Raw genomic sequence first — 22,031 nt, 5'->3', positions numbered from 1 at the left:
GATGAATTAAAATACCTTGACTCACCAATAATCGCAGAAGAACAAGCAATAAATCTAGTCATTAAACATTTCCCAATAGCAATACAAGCATACATACAAAACACAGAAAAAACGTTTTTAAAAATTTGGGAGAAATTGGGAGAAATTGACGAAAAAGATCAACAAGTCGATCCAAACCCAAAACAAAAAACAACTTACACATATCACCAAAATAGGAACACAAATCAAACACCCCACACTCAATCATACGGAAGGCAGAACTTCAATAACGACAGAAAAAATGCGGAGAAAACGGTGAATCAAATTACAATAGTTCAAGACCAGGCAAAAAACAGCGAAGAAGAAACCGATGATGAAATGCAAAAAAACTGGACTCGGGAGACGGGGGAGGATCACCCACCGTCATTGAATCCCACAGATCCAGAATACACAGAATAAAATGCGACAGGAAAGAAGCAAAACCACAGCACCCGAAGGAAAGTACAACAATCCTAACCGCAAAAGAACTGTCGCAGAATAACGAGTATGACGAAGAACCCACACAAACACAGACACACGGATGTCCATACATCAAAGTAACCATAGACAACATTGAACACGAAATGTTGGTAGATTCTGGGGCAGATATAAGCGTAATCTCATCGGAACTAGAGGAAAAAATAATAAAAACAAACGAACACACACCAACACTACCAATAACAGGACTAAACGTTCATAGTGCAGTTGGAAACAAATCAACGAAGGTCGATAGGCAAATCCTACTACCAATCAAAATTAATGAACATACTATTCAAGTACCATTCATTGTCATTACGGGATTAAATGAATCAGCAATAATTGGCAACGACTTTCTAGAAAAATACAAAACATTATTAGACTTCGAAAATCAATCACTAACATTGCGTACGGAACAATCATCAGTACAAACCCTGTTCACAAACAGAAAAAGGGCGACAACATCAAAAATTGAAATGATACACACAAAAACAATGACAGAACCAATGAAGCCAAGAACAATAAATATAAGACCAAAAACGGAACAAGCATACGTGGAAGAAATTCTCGAACAATTTCCGGAAGTTTTTACGAAATACCCAGGAAAAATTCGAGGGCACAAATGCAAAATTCGATTGTCTAACACAACACCAATACGGGTAAAACCATACCCAATCCCAATAGCAAAACTAAACGCAGTCGAAGAAGAAATAAACAGAATGCTAGAACTTGACATTATCGAGAGATCAAGATCCCCCTACTCCATACCAATAGTCCCGGTTTTTAAAAAAAATGGAGAAGTGAGGCTATGCCTCGACGCTCGGAAAATAAACGACATAATAATACCGGACTGCGAACGTCCACTAACAATCGAAACCATCCTGGCCAAATTCAAAAAGGTCAAATACATGAGCACTTTAGACCTAAGATCGGGATATTGGCAAGTAGAGCTGGAAGAGGATAGCAGAGCTCTATGTTCTTTCTTAATTAATGGAAAGAATTACTCGTACAAAAGATTACCATTCGGATTAAACGTAAGTGGAGCGGAATTCCAAAAAAGTATGGAAACAGTTCTTGGACCATACACAAATGAGTTCGTAACCATATACGTTGATGATATACTAATCACATCAGACAGTCTAGAGCAACACCTCGACCATATAAGAACAGTGCTCAGGAGATTTAAAAACTACGGAGTAACAGTAAACTTAGATAAGTGCCAATTTTTTAAACAAACGATACCATTCTTAGGACACATTATAACAACCAACGGTATAAAAATGGACCCAGAAAAAGTCAAAACAATCAATAACTTTAGAGCGCCAAACAACAAGAAAGAACTCCAACGCTATTTAGGCTTCCTAAACTTTTACAGAAGATATATAGACAAATATGCACACATAATTGAACCTATGATAGAACTGACACGTAAAAATAAAAAATGGGAATGGGAGAAACGCCATGAAATAGCGTTCGAAAAATCAAAACAAGCTTTCACAGAAGAAAGCTTAACAACATTCCCGGACTTTACAAAAAAATTATATGTGAATACAGACGCATCAAGTACAGCAATTGGCGGGGAATTGTTTCAAATGATAGATAACGAAAGAAGAACAATTGGCTTCGCAAGTAGAACACTAAAACCCGCCGAAACAAGATACACTACGACAGAACTCGAAACATTGGCAATAATATATTGTTGCACGAAGTTCCGCCAATACCTAATTGGTCATAGATTCATCATCCAAACAGACCATCACGCTCTCACATTTATCAAACAATGTAAATTGACGAGCGGGAGGCTAATGCGATGGGCACTTGCGCTACAAGAATTCAATTATGAAGTCGAATACATCCAAGGAAAAAAAAATATAGCAGCTGATACGCTGACAAGATACCCACAAATAGGCGAGGCAAGGACAGAAGAAACAATACGCTTGAACAAATTAGTAATGGAAACACTTAGCAAACCACTGGTGGAAAAAATAAAAAACATAGCACTTGAACAAACCAAGGACAAACACATAAAAAAAATGCAAGTCAACAGCCACGTCACAAAAATCAACGACGTAACATTCGTAAGACAGAACAGCAACACAGTATGGCAAGTGATGATCCCAGAACACATGACCAGACCACTGACGGAAGAAATACATTCATCAGCCGGTCACCCAGGAAAATACAAAACGTACCACATAATAAATGAAGCATGCAAATTTCGGAACATGAATACAATAATTGCAACAGTCGTAAAAAATTGTGATACATGCCAAAGGAATAAACCACTGAACTACGCAGCAAAAGGAAAAATGACAGCCCACAAACCAACAAAGATATTGGAAAGAGTGTCAATAGACCTCATGGGTCCATTACCAACCGGCCGTGGTGGCACACATTTCATACTCGCAATACTAGATACATTCTCAAAATTTATTAAATTATATGCACTAAAACGAGCAACGACAAAAGCAATAATAAAAAGACTGGTCGAAAATTACATACCAGAAGTAGGAACACCAGAAGCCATCATTTCCGACAATGGAACACAGTTCACGTCAAAAATATGGACAGCTAAACTAACAGAATTAAACATAAAAACAGTCTACTCCACAAAATATCACCCGCAATCTAACCCGGTGGAGAGATATAACAGAGAAATTGGCAGATTGCTGCGAACCTATTGCCATGAGCAGCATTCAAAATGGCCCAACTATTTGGAAAAAATTGAATACTGGATGAATAGAATGAGGTCGGAGATAACAGAAGCTACACCACTGGAAATACTACAGGGAAAAAAGCCGGAAAACGTAATTAAAAAATGGATCACTTTTCCCCCTCAACCTAAAGACCAAGATAGAAAAGAACTGTTATGCACAGTAGCAGATAGGATTAAGACAAAAGCAAGCAAACGTGAAACAAACCATAACAAAAACAAGAAATTCATTAAATATGAGGTTGGCCAAAAAGTACTAACTAGAAATCATCACTTATCAAATCTCCACAATAATGAAATAAAAAAATTATTTAACCTGTTCGAAGGACCTTTTACAATCCACAAAGTAATAAGTGACACAACGCTGGCCATCATCAACCATAAAACCAATAAAGAAGAGTTAATTAACGTCGCTGAAGTCCGTCCATACTATACGGACAAACAAGCGACAGATTAATATCAATCTAAGAAAAAAGAGGTCCATTCACAGAACGGGAAATCACCAACCAACCACAACAAGGACCAAAAAATATATAAACCCGTAGAATCACCCCAGCCAAGTACGAGAAACCAAAAAACACTATTCGACAATCAAAACGAGACATCCCTCACGCAACAGATTTCGCCGCTCCCTACACAAAGCATCGATATGACGACGCACTTTCGGATTAGAATTAGCTACCAACTCGCTCACACAGCCACTTGGTCACTAATCCGAGGGGGGAGTTGTAACGGGATAAACCGTCACTGTATTAAAATGGTCCTTTTCAGGACCACCAAACACAACAGTATGGCAACATAATGCGACACAAGTAATAGACGCGACATATTAGAATAAGTAGTTTACCAACAGGAAAATTTCACGGAAATAACAAGCAAGAACCACATTAACAAAGCGAACACCAACGGGTCGAGGTGTGGTTATTGCTTATCAAAGCAACCATCCTCGACCAATCACAGGACAACAAAGGGAAACAAATAGTATATATACCGGGACAGTTCACCGGTCAAATCATTCCACCACACCAGTCTTCAACATATCTTCTACAAGTCAACAAGCACTATAGAAGACCCGAAGACCTTAAGACCCGAAGACTATCAACGCAGCAGCAACACCGACCTGAACGACACCGGCGAAGCTGATCCGACCTAACCAGTCCACGACGACGCACCCTGAACGCACCGATCTAACGTGATCGCCCGATACCGCCGAGACTCAACAGTACCCGGCATACCTGGCTAATAAGCGCCACTTCACGGACCGACGACGCCAAGCCTACCGTGTACATCCAGCGATCGACGACAACGGATAGCCGCCACACCGGGACCTGATTGACCCACCGACGGCAGCGTATAATATAATTATACTCCGGCGATCCATTACTGACAGTCCACCCGTTCAATCGAGTCCAGTCACACCGTTGGACGAATACCAAGACACGCCGGGAACCGACTTCGCGACGTAACTTGGCCAATCGACTATTCAGCAAGCCGACAAGTAGTACTTCGTTCCCCCCTACGGCGAGCTTATTCGAGTTTCGCCGCGAGGAAGAACCGAACCCACACGACTTGCTCGAGTCCGTGCACGGACGGTTTCTACTCTCCCCTATTATTGTATTACTTCTACGAAACGTATAGGCAAGTCCCGACTATTGTTTTGCTCGCGCCTCTTCAGGCCCGAACCCGCCCGTCGCGGCCGCTTCCTCAAGCCTGCCGCGCGGCCCGGGATAACTTGCCCCGATCATTGTAAACATTACTTATTGGTTATATAATAAACGAATCATAACAATACACAACGCATTGGTATTTACGACACGGGACGTCACGAACAGACGCTCCGTATCACAATGCATTAACTATATAAGGCATATAGCCATACAGGTACTTAAAATAAAAGTGATTTTGGGTTGCGTATAGTTTGAAAGTACATAAACTATAAGTAGGTACGCTTAAGATTACGTTTACAAGTGAAGAACACTCGAACTCTGAAGTGAAATTGATTATATAGATGTTATAAGTGGTTTTATTTAATATAACGTACAACAGGGGTCTTCAACCCGCGGCCCGCCCTGTCATAATATGCGGCCCGCGATCACATTTGAAATTAAGCATGTATATTTTCTATTTCGATAAAATTATAACATCTAAGCCATCGCTATCGGAAATATGCGATAAGATAAATTTAATTATACGTACTATACCTACCTACCTACCTAGAGATAAATGTTAGCTGTTGCCTGTTAGTTCGTAATCGATTGTGGAATGAGCATAATACTCGTGTGAAATATGTCAGTCAGTAAAAAACGTAAAATCTCGGATGAAAGTCGCGTTTTTCAAGAAAAATGGTCCAATAACTATTTTATTTCAAAGCTAATGAAACATATTTTAATTTGTTTTCAATTCCATTTTCATTACCAGTTGAAGATGTCCCAGAAAACATGCAAATGGAGATCATTGATTTACAAAACAATAAAGTATTAAAAGAAAAGTACAATTTTTGTATAAAATACATGTTTTTACTACGAATGCGGCCCGCAAGATTATTAAAAAATAATACGTGGCCCGCTGCATAAAAAGGTTGAAGACCCCTGACGTACAATATTCATAGTAATATTGAACCATTTTAATAATAATATAAGAATTATAAATTTTGAAATTTCATTACAATAAAAAACATTGTTATGTTATTAAAATACAAAAATAAAATTAATATAATGACACCTATATTATAATTTTTATAATTGTAAGCAAAAACAATGACCTGAAATTTTAAACCATATCCCCAAAAAAATTAATAATATATACTATTGTTAAATATTATCGTTATATTTTATTGACACTATAACAAAAAAATGTTTCTTGCTCCAGTTTGAAAAAAATTATCTTTATCATAAAAATGGCCTAATAGTGGAATAAATTGGCTAGCATAAGATGGTCACTAGCTTATTGAAAATCTGAAACTACATTATCTGTGCAGCAGTAAATCTCATAATTCATAATATAAGCGTATATGATATAATATATTAGATATTATAGGTCATAGGTATCTTTAGGTCATTATCATCGTCAATACACAAAATGCATTAATTTTATAGAGGTAAATAACAATAATAGTGATACATAAAGTTGTCTAAATTATTTTAAACAATTCATTCATTCGATCATTTTAGGATTCTTTTAAATATAAAGCATGCCACAATTTTAGAAAACTTAATTCTTTAAACTATAGAGTACTTTTATTGTTAAATTTTGATGTACCAAACACTAACTTATACACATAATCATAGTTATAAGTTATAACTAAACTATGATTAAATTTAATTGTGTTAATGTGTTTACTATTTTAGTAATTTTACTGAATTAATTTCAAATATTAAGATTTAAGATATAGCATTTGATATGATATTTGGCATTTGTATTATATTATGAAAAACAATTTCAAGCGGATTCTTGTTTACTTTTATCACGTTCAATTAAAAAGTTACTTTGTTTTTTTCTCAGTTTGTAATTACACCTATCTGTTTATTTTAAAATTATATAGAGATATAAATATTATTTTTCTGGCATCATATTCTATCATTAATTTTACTTCATAAAAATGTAAATATAAGTTATGTAAGTAATAATGTATAAAAATTTAAATGCTATTACCTACGCAGTCTTCCATCAGATTGAAATATTATAGGTACTCTTCGAAGAAAAAAAAACTTTTCAATTATATCCGACGTGACGTCATTTTCACTAAGCTATATCAATGCCCTTGAATCGCAACATCGTATTACAGGGTAATATTTCAGTATTAAAACTGAACATATTTAATTTTCATCCGTACAACTTATTGCTTCAACCAATTAACAATTATACATTTTTTTTCAACTTGTATGCGATACCTAATGAATAGCTATAATAGGTATCATACATTTATTAGTGAATTTTCAGCGTTCGCAAAAAGGCATTTATTGTTTTTTTCCACCTACAATTATATAAACAGGTAGGTACGTAATATTAATATGCATTGTTAATGAATAATGCATATTATAAAAAAAAAATTAGCAATATTATTCTTATCGGCGAGAAAAGGGTTAGGCAATCGTCATTACAAATTTATTACAATACAGTGGTGAGTGGTACATCAATACGAATGTATAAGCGTTTTCGTTAATCAAACGTAAAATACCTATAAGGATATAACCATTCGGCCACTCATATAATTTTAATCGACTTATAATACAGCTTGCTTGTATCAACTAATTAATTATTGCAATTTACAATATTACAGTTTATAATAAATTGTACTGATTATAAATAATATAATATAGAAGATTAATCTTCTATAATTATATTAGGTGTATATGTGTACAGCTAACTTCCTTTAAAACAACCTTAGCTAATTTACAGATGAATAATTGCATTCGAGACGAGTAGGGAAGTAACAAAATAATAATTGAGAATTCACATATTTTCGTAAAACAGATAATATTATTCCTGAACATGAATGATACCTTAGCACAAACATATGATGATAACTAACAGTGTAGACGTGGAATCAGAATAGTTCGCAGTTTTATAAAAATATATGTATGTTTTATTTTAGTTTTTAATAATATAAATAATAATTGTTTAATGTTTAGGTAGATGCTCTAAATAAGAACTAAGGGTGATAGTATAGATATTTAATTTTGTTTAAATTGTAATGCTGTTTTTATCATAGTGTAAAAGTTCATAGGAACAAACATTTGACCGAACAACGCAAGTACTCATATTTGTTATAACAAATAAAAACAAAGAGTACTGGATCCCTAATTTTATATTGTTTGTTATTTACTAATATTATAAAATTGAAGATAAATAAAAAGTTCTTAATCGTTTCCTACACTTATTTATTTTACTTACAATATTATACAAACGTATTACAATTGTATTTGTTTTATTATTCGTGAAATTATTAGTGGTAAAACTTAGTAAGGGTTGAGTGACAAAAAGTTAACTATAAAAATAATGGGATGTAAGCGCCAAAAATTCACACTATTTCATAAACATTGGTTTTGATATTTCAATTATAGTCATAAGTTTATAACTAACTTAAAATTACTTGGCCATAAAAACGACGAAAATCTATTAAATAAATGACTGAAGAAAATCAGAAAAATCACTTAAAAAAAGTTATCGAAATTAGAAATCGCGGGCTGAGAATGAAAAGGTTCTAAGTCCACTTTTTTCAAAAATCGTTTTTTTGCATACATTTGTTTAATTTTCAACTGTGCATCTTTTTGTCCAAAAACGGTGTTTCTACATACAATATTTAGTGAGATACAGAAAATGAAAAGGTTCTATGTCATGAAAAATGACTGAATCATGATTATAGTTGTAGTTTGATAGAACTTTTTTATTCTGATAAGTTTACGTAAGTATGAAAAGGTTCTATCGCCATGTTATTCAATGTTGGTTAGTATTAAAAGGTATTATCAATAATGCATGTCAATGATACAATAAAAATAAAAATTACAATAATATCGTACAATATTTTTGTAAAAGTAGGCATAGTATAATATAGACTTAATAATATTATCTTATTATAAAAAATTGAATTTGAAAACTATTTAGTATGTTATCAATTTCAATTGCCACCAATTTATATTTGTAATTTTGTTTTAATGTTTTTTAAGACGTGTCAACGATGATGTGATAATGTGATATTACTTATTATTTAGCAATAATTTAATTATTTATTCGCTCAAATTTTCAATAGCTGTCTTCGATTAAATATTAAAATAATGTAAAAACAAATTTCATTATAAATATTGATGTTGCATGTTTCGGTAACTCTGATAAGAAGTAAAAATAGTGTATGGAATTACAAAAAAAGAAAAAAGTTCTATATATCTATATCATATCATTTAGTTGGAAGGATGAAAAGGTTCTATACATAGAACTTTTTTTCCAGTTTTTTTGATTTTATAAAATGTGTGGATGTCTAATACTTAATATTAACAATGTATCTGACACTAATTTTATTTATTTATTCATTAAAATTATGGTTATATTCATAAGATAACCTGAAAAAAAGATATTGGGTATTAAAGTTAAGAACCACTCTGCTGAACAATTGGATATTGTGACATAGAACTTTTTCATTCTCAGCCCGCGAAATATAAAATATCATAAAATACTGTTTTTTTACAGTTCCTCCGAAAACCTAGAAAAATGTCACCTTGTGGTCATTGAGAACTCAATAGGAGTAAACATTGCAATTAATTTGATTGATGTGACTATTAGCAAGGATGTCCAGTGTCCACGGCAAGGAGGCCAAGATATATGTTAGAGTCTAACATATATATTTCCTATGGGGGGTTTTCAACCTTCTTAGATCTACGGATCTTCTGATTTTTAAAACGATTTAAACGGCGCCCATACAAATAACGATAATAATAAAATAAACAAATTTTTATTTTCTACTGCGGACGCGGCTCACTTTATAATAATCGGCGACTTCCCTGATGGGAGGCGGAAGCCGCGACGCACAGGTTGAAAACCCCTGTACCATAGTATTACACATAATATTATAATTTATAGCAGTATAGAAAAACAACATAACTGGTATACGTACCTATACATACCTAACACATCTATCAGCTATGGCACGTAATACAAATATAGGTACCTAATGCAATATTTGCATTCTACGAATTTAAAAATATATAAACTATATAATAGTACGCCATTAAAATAAATAGTAATAATTATAGCGTGTTTTAAAATCAAATGGAACCATAAGAATATAAAATACTGTGATGTTGTTCTTTCCGAATTCTTTTATTTCGATGAACACTTTGGTTGATCCCCACTGCCGGAATCTCAACCTGTGGGACTATTGCGTGCATTTGGGTCTATTGATTATTATAGCTATACGGTAATGTGCAATATAGATGCAGCGTTGTTGACCCGTTTATTCGTTGTCGATATCAATAAACTGCAGAACAATTTTTAGACGTCTGCTGTCGTTTATTATTTTAAAAAAAATAATAGTAGTAGTAGATCCCAAATAGTTAAGCTGATTATACATTTTCGTCTATTTTTTCCGAATTCATTAAGTCCACCGCGCGAAATTTAATGTGTTCGTGTTTTCGTAAAAAAGGAAATTACCATTAAAACGTATTTTCATGCGATCAACGCAGACACAGCAGACTCGATGGCTAACATGAAAACGTATTTACTATAGTAATGCTATCGCAAAGATTTTCCTTTGCATATTGATTAGTTTATAATAAATTATCTCAGAAAACCATTTAATTTAAACAATTGCTTCACACTGCCGCCGATGAATATTTATAACGGAACAATGCAGTGGTTGCAAATTATGATTGTGCAATTGTGTAGATAAATAAATCATAAAAATGAAATTATAGTCGACCGTCGTTGATGACGAGATTAGACTGACATTTCGCGAAGGCAAACCCATCTGATGTTGACTAAATTCAGTGGCCGATTCGAGTGCGAAACAGGTGGACTTATGCGCAGGTCTCCTCCATCGATTATTACTAGCATTATCGCCACCGTAATTTTAGCTTATAACATACTAATATTAACATTATTAATAATAATACGGACAGGTATCCGGTATAGGTAAGGTTGCCTCTAGTACCTGTATACCTATGGTATTATTGCAATATTGCGCACGGTGCAATAAATTTGTAATAATAATCGGCTATAAACCGTGGCAATGGGACAAAACTCGGTAATCACTATTATAGTTATAATAACATAATATTACCCACGTCGTTATAGTTAACCATCACAAGGTTCGTGACATATTAATATAGAATACACTACACGCATAGCATAATATTATAATATCGTCCGTACGCGACAATGACCCGATCCGGTTCGAAGATTACTGGCCGAATATTTCGCCTCATTGTTTCGTCTCTAATTGTTGGGCAATTTCCTTCCTATTTATTTATCTTTTTGAGGGAATTTACGAAAAGACAATGCTTTCGTCCTTGAAGCGGTTCGTAAATCACAACGGACGTGGATTTTTGTTCATTTAAGGATTAACGACGACGACGTCGCGTCCTACTCTGCGCGTTGCACACGTCGCGTTATATGATTTTATTCAACAACAATAAATAGTACACACAAAAAAAACAAGCACTTAGAAGGGCAGAACCCCAATATACCCAATTATAATATAATATATTACTCAAATATTGAAATATCAGGGCAATATTTATGAAAACCAATACAAATTACAATGGAACGTCCAACGGGATTGTTTCAGTTTTCAAAATATAATATATTCCACCCGAGACGATAATGCACTGATCATAATAATTATTTTTGCTACCATTATAATATAATATGAACGCACAGGCACATACATGATATACGGCCCTACTGCGTAAAATAAGTACAAGGCACAAGTAATATATGTATTGGATAGTTAGATTACTTTATAGTTAATAGTAATAATATTTAAACGATTATTAGTATGGAATTTGGTGGAGCGACGATTGATCTACGGTAGTTTGTAATTTCTAATAATAATTTTGTTTCCGACTATGTTACCTCCTAAGTCCTATCCACGCCAAAATGCGTTAAACTTGTTTTCGAAACTATAATATATTATAATTATAAGTTTAAACCGAAGACCGAGACGGTACATAATATACGAGTACCGATAAGTAACGTGTAAAATCTAGGTAGGTGGTAAGTTCGTGAAATGTCTAGCCTGCTGGTTTTTATTATCGATTTATGTAAGAACTATATTTTTATAAAACTATTGATACTCAAACATCTCCATCTTCTCTTTATATATAATGTAGATATTTTTCTCTCAAACATATTTAAGTCATTCTAAACATCAAATGTAAACCTTAATTCTAAATGTCTATATGAATGCCGTTGCATATTACATGTCATTTTCCATTATCGTTGTCCTCAGATTCAGGTATATCTTTCTTTTTTTTTGAAAAACTGGATTATTGTATAAAAAAAATATAATCTTTCATCTATATTATTATCAATTATACTCCAATTTCAAAAATCACTAGACCCGCAAAAATATTTACTAAGATTATTTATTTTAAATTCACGCCAATATTCTAAAACAAAAAAAGTTTTGGTGTGTTAATTAATTAAAATCATCAGAATGAATTTATAATTTACAAACATAGATAATATAATAATTTGTATTTATTTATTTTGTGAGATATTTGTTTATCAACTCGTGGTACGGGTATTCCAGAAAATTCTATATCTATTGGCACTAAAATAAATTTTTTTGGCAAATGTATGATAGTTCTCGCGGGCCGTTAAAATGTTGAAGGTGGGCCGAGGGTAGCAGGTTGGCCACCATTCCTGATTTAAACAATAATATTGAATCATTTTCTCAAAGTGTTCAATGTTCAAATACTAAACAGATATCTGCACAAACTTTTAAAAGGATTTAATCTTGTAGATCATAATTTTCTCATAAAAAAATTAAAAACTACCTATGCCATCAAAAATCTGTTAAATTGTGACTCAATCTTTTCCTATAAACTTAGGTTAGTAATATTTGATAACTTTTCTTCGCAACCACACCAATAAATATTTTTATAACCATAGACAATCAATATTCATACTAATCTCCATTTATTCTTTTGTAATCTCGACGATATCAAAATGGCATTCAATAAATAATGAACCATTTATTATGTTCGTTTTGTTAAAAATGTACAGTTTGGTAATTTTTTTTTTTTAATGTATACTAGTTTAATTTTAAACATTCCATGTACCTTGCCTAACTGCACTCCTGTTAAAAATCTTCTTGATTTAAATTCCTTAGCTGACCGTAGGTGGATCGTGAATATTAGGTAAGAATTTTCTAATTGGTGTCTTAACTATGACATTATAGACTCGCATGCTCGCTCTTATCTCTTGTAATGTTGTTAATTTTAAAATTCCACAATATTTTACACGCCTTTGTGTGTGTTTCTATATTTGCCAATTCTAAAGTAGGTAGTTACATTAAGAAAATGAGTCGTTGAGTCTATCGCCAACGCATATCTTTCTTGGTTGAAATTTTTTTTTTTAATTAAATATTATGTAAATTAAGTGTTTGTCTATGTATGAAATAAATAAATAGTAAATGTATTATATATGTATATCGCATTGACTGTTCAACATGATGTCTGCATAGACATAATATTGAAGCTAGGTATATTATAATATATTGTTCTACTGCATATGATTATATTAATATTCAATGTTAAAAGCTTTTGGGGCTGACGAGAACGAATGGTTTTAATTCGAACTTCGTAGGTACGTTCTTGATTATTGTTGTTGCTGTAGTTGTTTAATACGAGTATATTAATATGTCTGCAATCTACGTGGTGTACCTACCTATATATTATATTATAAATTGTTGCGTGCGTACTTTATACTTATAAGGGTCGACTGATGGGATTGGCAAGCATAAAAGCACGACAAAATGTTCGTGTTTGTATAGTATATTTCATTTAAATAATTCACTTTTCGAGAACTCGCCGTTAATATATTAAAAAATAAGTATATTCGGTATTTTGAATAAGGTGTTACGCGTCATATTACTGTTAGTAAGTTTCTGTCTGAAAATCTAGTGTTCCGACACTATAATTTTATACATGCAGCCTATTTTCTATTAATTATTTGGATGGCCATTGATTAGAATAAAGTAAATTTAAAAGCTGGGTTGGGATCTTGAGGACAACAATGCTATTTATCGTACGTGTATTATGTATGTCTGTGTAGTACCACACTATTACAGGCTATGATATAATATTGTTTAATAATATATTTAATAATGTTATACACTTTACATTGCTCACACATGAATTTTTCAGCTGACAAAAAAAGAATATTTTGCACGAGCATCGCCGGGCTGGAGAGTTAGTAATAGTAATAGAATATAATGTTGGCAGCCATTCTGATTTAGCCTTCAAAACTAGCATCGACATTTTTCTTAGGATATTAAAAAATACTATTTATGGGTACGTAATGTATCGATAAAAAAAAATTAAACGCATTTCGGTGATGGAGTAAAAGTATATTTTATGTATATAAAATAATAAACATTCCGCAGTATTACACCTGAAGTCGAGAACAACTGCAATTTAATTCATAACAAAACGTTGAGTTTTTATTTTAAAAATAAAATATACTCAAATAGAGAACGTAATAATATTTAAAAAAATTGTTTAAAAGATTATTATTATAAACTCTCACCACACAAACTGATACATTCTTGGAACGGTTTTAATAAAAAAAAACAATGACAACATTTTTTTTTCAATGATTTTTATCCTCCGGGGTCCATCAGATTTAGCAACCAACGCTCGCATAATATGACAAAATGTAGCCACAAGCTAAATATACACTTCATAACTTCACATAACTTATATTTAAATCTGAATTAACAATAAAATTGTAAGATGAAGTAGTCGGGTATTAAAATAAAATTAGAGGAACTCGCTCTGCGGTATACTTAATATTTATGTATCTCGTTATCGAGTATAGGTCGGCGTAATGTATGTGTTAAATGTAAATTCAATACTAAATCACTAAATAGGAAAAACGTCTATGAGTGGAGACTAGCTGTCTGTCAGCCTATGTTTCTAAGAATATTTTATTACGTATTAAATATTTAAATTGTTATTTATTATTTATTTTTCCATTGGTATAGTACAGTTGGTTGAACTAATTTTTGCCACAAAAAAATCGCATAATAATTTCATATATTATATAATTGTTAATTTAATATAATTTCATATATTATTACTAGCTATCAGGACTGTTATTTAGGAATTTGCCACCCCAGGGTAACAAAAAAACCGCCCAATTTATTATACAAAAAAAAAATTGATTAGTTTTAAAAAACAATTTTTATTATAAAATTAATTAATATTAAGAAAAATCGATAACTAAATAATGTACATATATTTTTAATTTCTTCCTGGATTGTGACACAAAAAATTCTTGAATTATATTTTTATAGGTGCCTACAAGGTTGTTTGTTTTTATATATAATTTAAAAAACTAGTTTTGCGTAAAAATTAACGGTTTTCTTAATTTTTTTTTAATATTTCTTCATAATTTTGAAAAATACTGAGAATTTTCAATTTTTAAATCCAAAATGAATCAAATTAATCCAATTTTCTACCGAAAATTTAACACAAAATAAAAACAAATTTTCGAAAAAAATCAACTGCTTAACATCTAATGGAAAAAAAGTTGTTTTCATTTGAAAAAAATAAGCTTGTATCAACACTCCATAAATACTATAAGAATTCATCTAAAAATATAATCTTTGACTTTTAAGAATACAACGATTTCTGAAAATCAGAATTCGAATAAAACAATAATATGCACTATAAGGATAAATGGAGGAAGTGCTTTGTGAGTTAGCCTGTATAGGTTCTTAGCCTCTTATAGGACGCGGAACGTGGGAATTGAAGATATTAATATATTATAAGAAGTTTCTTTTTCAACTTATAATATTATCAAAAAGTACCTACATTCATTTTTAAAGAATTTTAAGTAAGAAAGGGCTTCGTATCAATTGCGATGAACTTGTAATTTTACACTACAAAGAAATAAAGACCACTTACAGTGTATACTCTATACGTATAATAATATTATTGAATAGGTATATAATAATATTATATTAAATTGATAAAAATTATTAATAGTTTTAGAAACCATTAAAAGCACGAGTATAAAAACCCAATCAAGGGCTTAATTTGTGTAAACTTTTTCTCGAGCTTACATTTGAGCGGGGGTGCTACTACAAACGCGAGCACACCATAATATAATTTGAGTAAAACCACAGTAGTTGTTTGTTAATAATATGCGTCAACTATATACAATATATCAATTATCAACATCATAGATCGTAATCCTATTAAACGTTTTTATAACTGGTCCCGCATGAACCCATGGTTAAAACTTGTTCACGAAATCAAATAAAAAAATGGGCAAGTGGATGTCGTTCTGCTGTACAGTAGGTGGGCAAGTGGGTGTCGCTCTGCTGTACAGTAGGTTACAAGTGGGTCACTGTATAATGGATAGTATTAAATTTGAATTCAATGATATAATATCATTGTATAAAAAAAACAATTCTGAGCGGAGTCGGTATGTCAGTCTAGGTATAAGACATAATATATTATACTTATCTAATGGTATTAAAAAAAAAATTGACCTATAATAGGTACCTATAATAAATTCTAAATTAATCATATCACAATATCCATTAGGTAGGTACTTAAAACGCGTTATACATCAACAACAAACCGTGATACTATCATAATAGTATACTTAAGAAGTTTCAAGTACCCACGAATAATATTATACAATCACAACAAAATAACTAAAATAGTAAGTTATTCTAGGTTTTTTAATATGTAATTTCGTCCAAATTTAAACCTGAAATGACTATAAAAATAAACTGTGTTTATGTAATTTTTAGATTTTTTGGTAACAGAATTAACTACTTACGTGGAATCTTGTTTTAAATTGTCAATCCTTAGATATAAAAGTTGAACATTTTATACATTTTTAGCTACAAAATAATTATTCAATTTTAAAATTGATAAATTTTGTCAAAATTCGATCTTTAAATGCTTATAAAAAAATTGTGTCTATGTATATTTAATATTTGCTATTGTAACAATATATCAGGAGCCTCGTATTAAATTTTTACACTTTTTGGCCCAACAGATAAAACTTTATTGATATTCATAGAAAAAAAGGTGGATAAGTGGATGTCGCACTGCTGTACAGTAGGTTACAAGTGGGTCACTGTAATGGATGGTGTTAAATTTGAATTCAATGATATAATATCATTGTATAAGAAAAACGATTCTGAGCGAAAACGGTCAGTCAGCCTATGATATTACCAAGTATATTTGATGATATTATTGTGAATAAAGTAATTTATAAATAACCTATTTACGTGGAGCCTTGTTTTCAATTTTCAATCCTTAGCTATAAAAGTTGAACATTTTATAAATTTTTAACTACAAAATAATTATTAAATTATAAATTTGATAAATTCTGTCCAAATTTGATCTTTAAATGCTTATAAAAAAAAAACTGTGCCTATGTATTTTCAATATTTTTCAACTGCTATTGTAAAAATATATCAGGAGTCTTGTATTAAATTTTTACACTTTTTGGCCCAACAGATAAAACTTTATTGATATTTATAGAAAAAAAAACTAAAAAAATTGAAAACTGAAAATGCCCGTAAACAGCTCAAAAAGTGTCAAAATATTTTCAAAATTGTATGGTGTATAGGAAATGCTAATATAAACATTCAGTGAAATTTTCATGTATCTACAGTTATTCGTTTTTGAATTACAAGAAAATAAGGAAATCGGTACATGAGAAATCGAGTGAATATCTAATGTTGTAAAAATATGAATTTAAAACGCTCATAAAAATTTAATTTGACTTTCTTGTAGAAATTTTTTTTTTGATAAAGTTAGACAAACTTATGAGGAATCTTGTATTAGATTTTAAAATCTTAGATTTAAAAAGAAAATTTTTTATGAATTTCTAACTCAAAATAATTTGCAAATTTTCGTGATTTTTCCGTATTTTTTCAAGATTTGAACTTTAAACGTGTATAAAAAAAAACTGTGACTAAGGATTTTTAATTTTTTTCATCTGCCTTTGAAACAATAACCTAGGAGCCTTCTATTAAATTTTCAAGCTTTTTTACCCAACAAATAAAATTTTATTGATATTTATAGAAAAAAAATTTAAAAAAACTGAAAACTGACAATGTCCGTAAACAGTTCAAAAAAAGTCAAATTATTTTCAAAATTGTATTGTGTATAGAAAATGCAAATATAAACAACCAGTGAAAATTTCATGCATCTACGGTCATTTGTTTTAGAGTTACACCAATAACCAAAATCGATTTTGTTAAAAATCGATTTTGCGTAAAAATTCCCGTTTTTCCTTAATTTTTCTTTTGTTTTTCACATCGCTTTTGAAAACTACTGGGAAATTAAAATTTTGACCTCCCCAATGCACCAACGATATTCACTTTCCCATCGAACAAGATACTGAAGTCGAAAATCGAAGCATTATTTCGACTACTTATCGTGTACACAGACACAAAAATAAAAAAATTAAAAAAAAAATTAAAAAAAAAACACACATCATTGTAAAATCAATACATTCATCGTTTCACTCAGAATCTAAAAAATAAAGAAATTGAAATATAAAATCGTACGTAAACAGCTCAAAACAAGTCAAAATATTTTGAAAATTTTATCAAGTATATGAACTGATAAAATAAACATTCAGTGAGATTTTCATGTATCTACAGTTATTCGTTTTTGAATTACAAGAAAATAAGAAAATCGCTACATGAGAAATCGAGTGAATATCTTATGTTGTAAAAATTTGAATTTCAAACGTTCATAAAAATTTAATTTGACCTTCTTATAGGCATTTTTTTTTTTTTGATAAAGGTAGATTATCTTATAAGGAATCTTGTATTACATTTTTAAATCTTAGATTTAAAGAGAACATTTTTATGAATTCTTAACTCAAAATAATTTGCTAATTTTCGTGATTTTTCAATATTTTGTCAATTTTTTAACTTTAAATGCTCATAAAAAAAACCTGTGACTACAGATTTTCAATATTTTCAAATGTCATCGTACGAATATAGTAGCCTTTTTTTAAATTTTCAAGATTTTTACTCAACAAACAAAGTTTTATTGACATTCATAGAAAAAATACTAATAAAATTGGAAACTGAAAATATTCCTAAACAGTTCAAAACAAATCAAAATTATTTTCAAAATTTTATCGTGTATAGAAAATGCAAACATAAACGACCAGTGAAAATTTCATGTATATGCGTTCATTTGTTTTAGAGTTACACCAAAAACCAAAATCGAGTTTGTGAAAAACCGATTTTACGTAAAAATTTCCGTTTTTCCTGGCACTTTTGAAAACTATTGGGAATTTTAAAATTGCACCAACTAGATTCACCTTCCCATCGAACAAGATACGGTTGAAGAAAATCGAAGCAGTTTTACTGCCCCAAACCGTGATGACAGACACAAAAAAAAAACACATCGTTGTAAAATCAATACTTCATCGTTCCACTCAGAATCTGAAATCATGTAAATTGATTTTATTTAATAAATAAATGGGAAACGCTACCCGAATTAAAGTGAAGTAGCGGAGGTTTATAATTATTGTGTGTTTGTGTGGTAATCTTGTACAACCCTCTTTTACGTCTTTCGGAGCATGTGCTATCGCACAAAGAGTATACAATCTAATGAATATTTTTGACATTTGATCCGTAGTACTGCAGCATTTTATCGTTCGTCATCTCAATTCCATCTCGTATACAGATATATATCATTCATCAAGCATGATCAGCCCTCGTTTATACTTCAAATTTTTATCCTAATTAAATACATTTTAATTTTTAATAACTTAAAAACCACCCAATCGTTTGAATTTTAATATTTAGATTTTAGTTGCATAATTTTAGAAAAAAATCATCTGATTAACAATTTACTGTGAAAAAGGTTTGGTTATCGTTTGAAAAATCGATATTTTATCGCCACAAGACACTCCTTAAATGTGAGTATGAAAATTATAATATGGTCATAAAAATAACTAAATCAAAATTTGTATAAATTCATTATTAAAAAAAAAATAGGGGTGAACATGATTGATGAATTGTCCTGTACAATACTATTTGCGTGGTGAAAATATTCAGTAACCAATCTCCGTTAGCGCATATACCTAGTTATTCTTTACTCAATATAAAACTATATAATTAAGACAATATAATATAATATATTAATATATTATTCTGGATGTCATTCGATAAGCCGGAATCTAAATTACTCGGAGGTGGTAGGTAACGTCTCTCGAAGTCTCGTCGTAAAAACAAAACAAATACAAAGCGCATTATAAGTTTGGTCAAAAGAAACTTCAAATCCGACTACGGCTTATAACTTGTATACAAGGCAGATCCCTGGTATTCATTTCGGTCTTCGGACGACACAAACACCAACACCTAATTTAGTACTTACCCGAATAGTGAGTACTGTACTTGAAAGATAATAAGATAGGATTCCATATATATATTTTTTTAATACCTACCCAGTGCAGCCCAATATTCCTGTCAACTTACTTAATGCGTACCTTATCAAACATTTTAAAACTAAAGTCGAATAAATGTTTCGAAAACTATAATAAAATAACACTGAGTCTCGTAGATATTTTTCAAAAAACTTGTTAAAGACGTTCGCTTATAGATACAAATTATTTTTAAAGATTTCTGAAATGTGTACAAACAAATCGTATGAACAAGATTCTCATCACGGTGTCTCGCACAAATCGACAAAATATAGTTAAGACTGTTAAGAGACTATATTTTCATTAAGACTAATTTTTTCTTCAACCCTCGTAAACGCAGGGGTCACTGAATCTACATGAGATAACTGATAAATTAACGCATACCTATAGTTTTGCCATTATTGTTAGATTATAACTACAAAAACGATTTCTTCTGCAGCTAATCAAATATAATACATTTCCGTCCCTCCATTATCTCTCGCTAATTCCATATATAGAGAAATAGATAATGATGATCAAGCATAAAATTGAATTTTATTAATACGAATGAATGCTAAATCATCAACGTTGTTTGTAGGAATATAATACTATTTTCTTAGAATAATAAAATCATATTTCCGGTAAATTCCAACCCTCGACGAACAAATCAGTCCATTGACATAATAACTTTTTTTTTTAACCTTAAAAAGGATATATTTTTATATCAAAAAAAAAATACGAGAACGGAACACACCAGATTTAAGAAATGTCTATCATCGCAAGTTTAAGTAAAACTTTCGTGAACTTATTCATAAGACCTTAGATCCCCCGCGAGATAGGATAGTCCCGGCCGGTGTTTCACCCCGAAAATCGAACCACCTGTCCATGTACAGCAGGTTGAGTCACCGTGAGACACGATCCGCGCACGGTTATATTATAATAATATTATAACGCTATACGCAACGGCTGAACGGCGATAATGACTGTACAAGCGAATGACCAATACAAATTGAACCGTACAATATGAAATACTGTTCCATATAGATATAATATCTGATGCATAATATAATATAATAAGACTTACACTCCGCAGCCACTCGACGTACATGATGATGGCGGCGGCGGCGATGTAGGTATATACGAAGACAATATACGGTCGGACGACTGGACGATGTATTATATTATTATGATATGGTGAGCGAGCGGTCGCCGGCGACGTACTGTTTCTGCGATGTTCAACTTTGAGAGGCGATGCTAAATTTTCGCAGTTAACGCACGCATATGTGTGTGTGTGTGTGAAGAAAACGCAAACAGGGCACATACATACATATATATATACACGACCAAGACTTATAGGACTAAGACGACGACGAGTGGGCATTGTCGTAACGGTTCAGGTGGTACGGTGGCCTCGGCGGTCGTCGTTTCTTCGTCTTGGCCGTTTCCTCGGCGTCCCGCGCGTCCGCTCGACACAACAGCACAGCACACTGCACATTATAATATTCTGCGCTGCCGGATGATAATTACCGGTCTGCTGCAGCACCGGCTGCGGGTCTGTCGTTCTCGTAATATTCGTGTACGCCATGATAATAATAATATAATTTAACATTATAATAATATCTGTGTACGCCGACGGCAACGGCCGAAAAGCGAACGTACTGTTAACACTGTACGAATTAAAAACATCACTACGTATATGCCATATCGC

The 22,031-nt window shown here is 31.6% G+C and overlaps 1 protein-coding gene across 1 annotated transcript in view; it reads right to left on the bottom strand.

Moving 5' to 3' along the window:
• Positions 1–21,575, bottom strand: part of LOC132949280 (pro-resilin-like) — a 33,346-nt gene extending 11,771 nt beyond the window's left edge. Inside the window, exon 1 of the mRNA XM_061020084.1 lies at positions 21,408–21,575. Within this exon, the coding sequence (XP_060876067.1) occupies positions 21,408–21,431 (24 nt within the window). The 5' untranslated portion in view covers positions 21,432–21,575. The remainder of the gene's footprint in view (positions 1–21,407) is intronic.
• Between the last annotated feature and the right edge of the window lie 456 nt (positions 21,576–22,031).

This window comes from Metopolophium dirhodum, chromosome 7, assembly GCF_019925205.1.
Source record: "Metopolophium dirhodum isolate CAU chromosome 7, ASM1992520v1, whole genome shotgun sequence".
Taxonomy (NCBI): domain Eukaryota; kingdom Metazoa; phylum Arthropoda; class Insecta; order Hemiptera; family Aphididae; genus Metopolophium; species Metopolophium dirhodum.
This window is presented reverse-complemented; position numbering and strand designations above follow the sequence as displayed.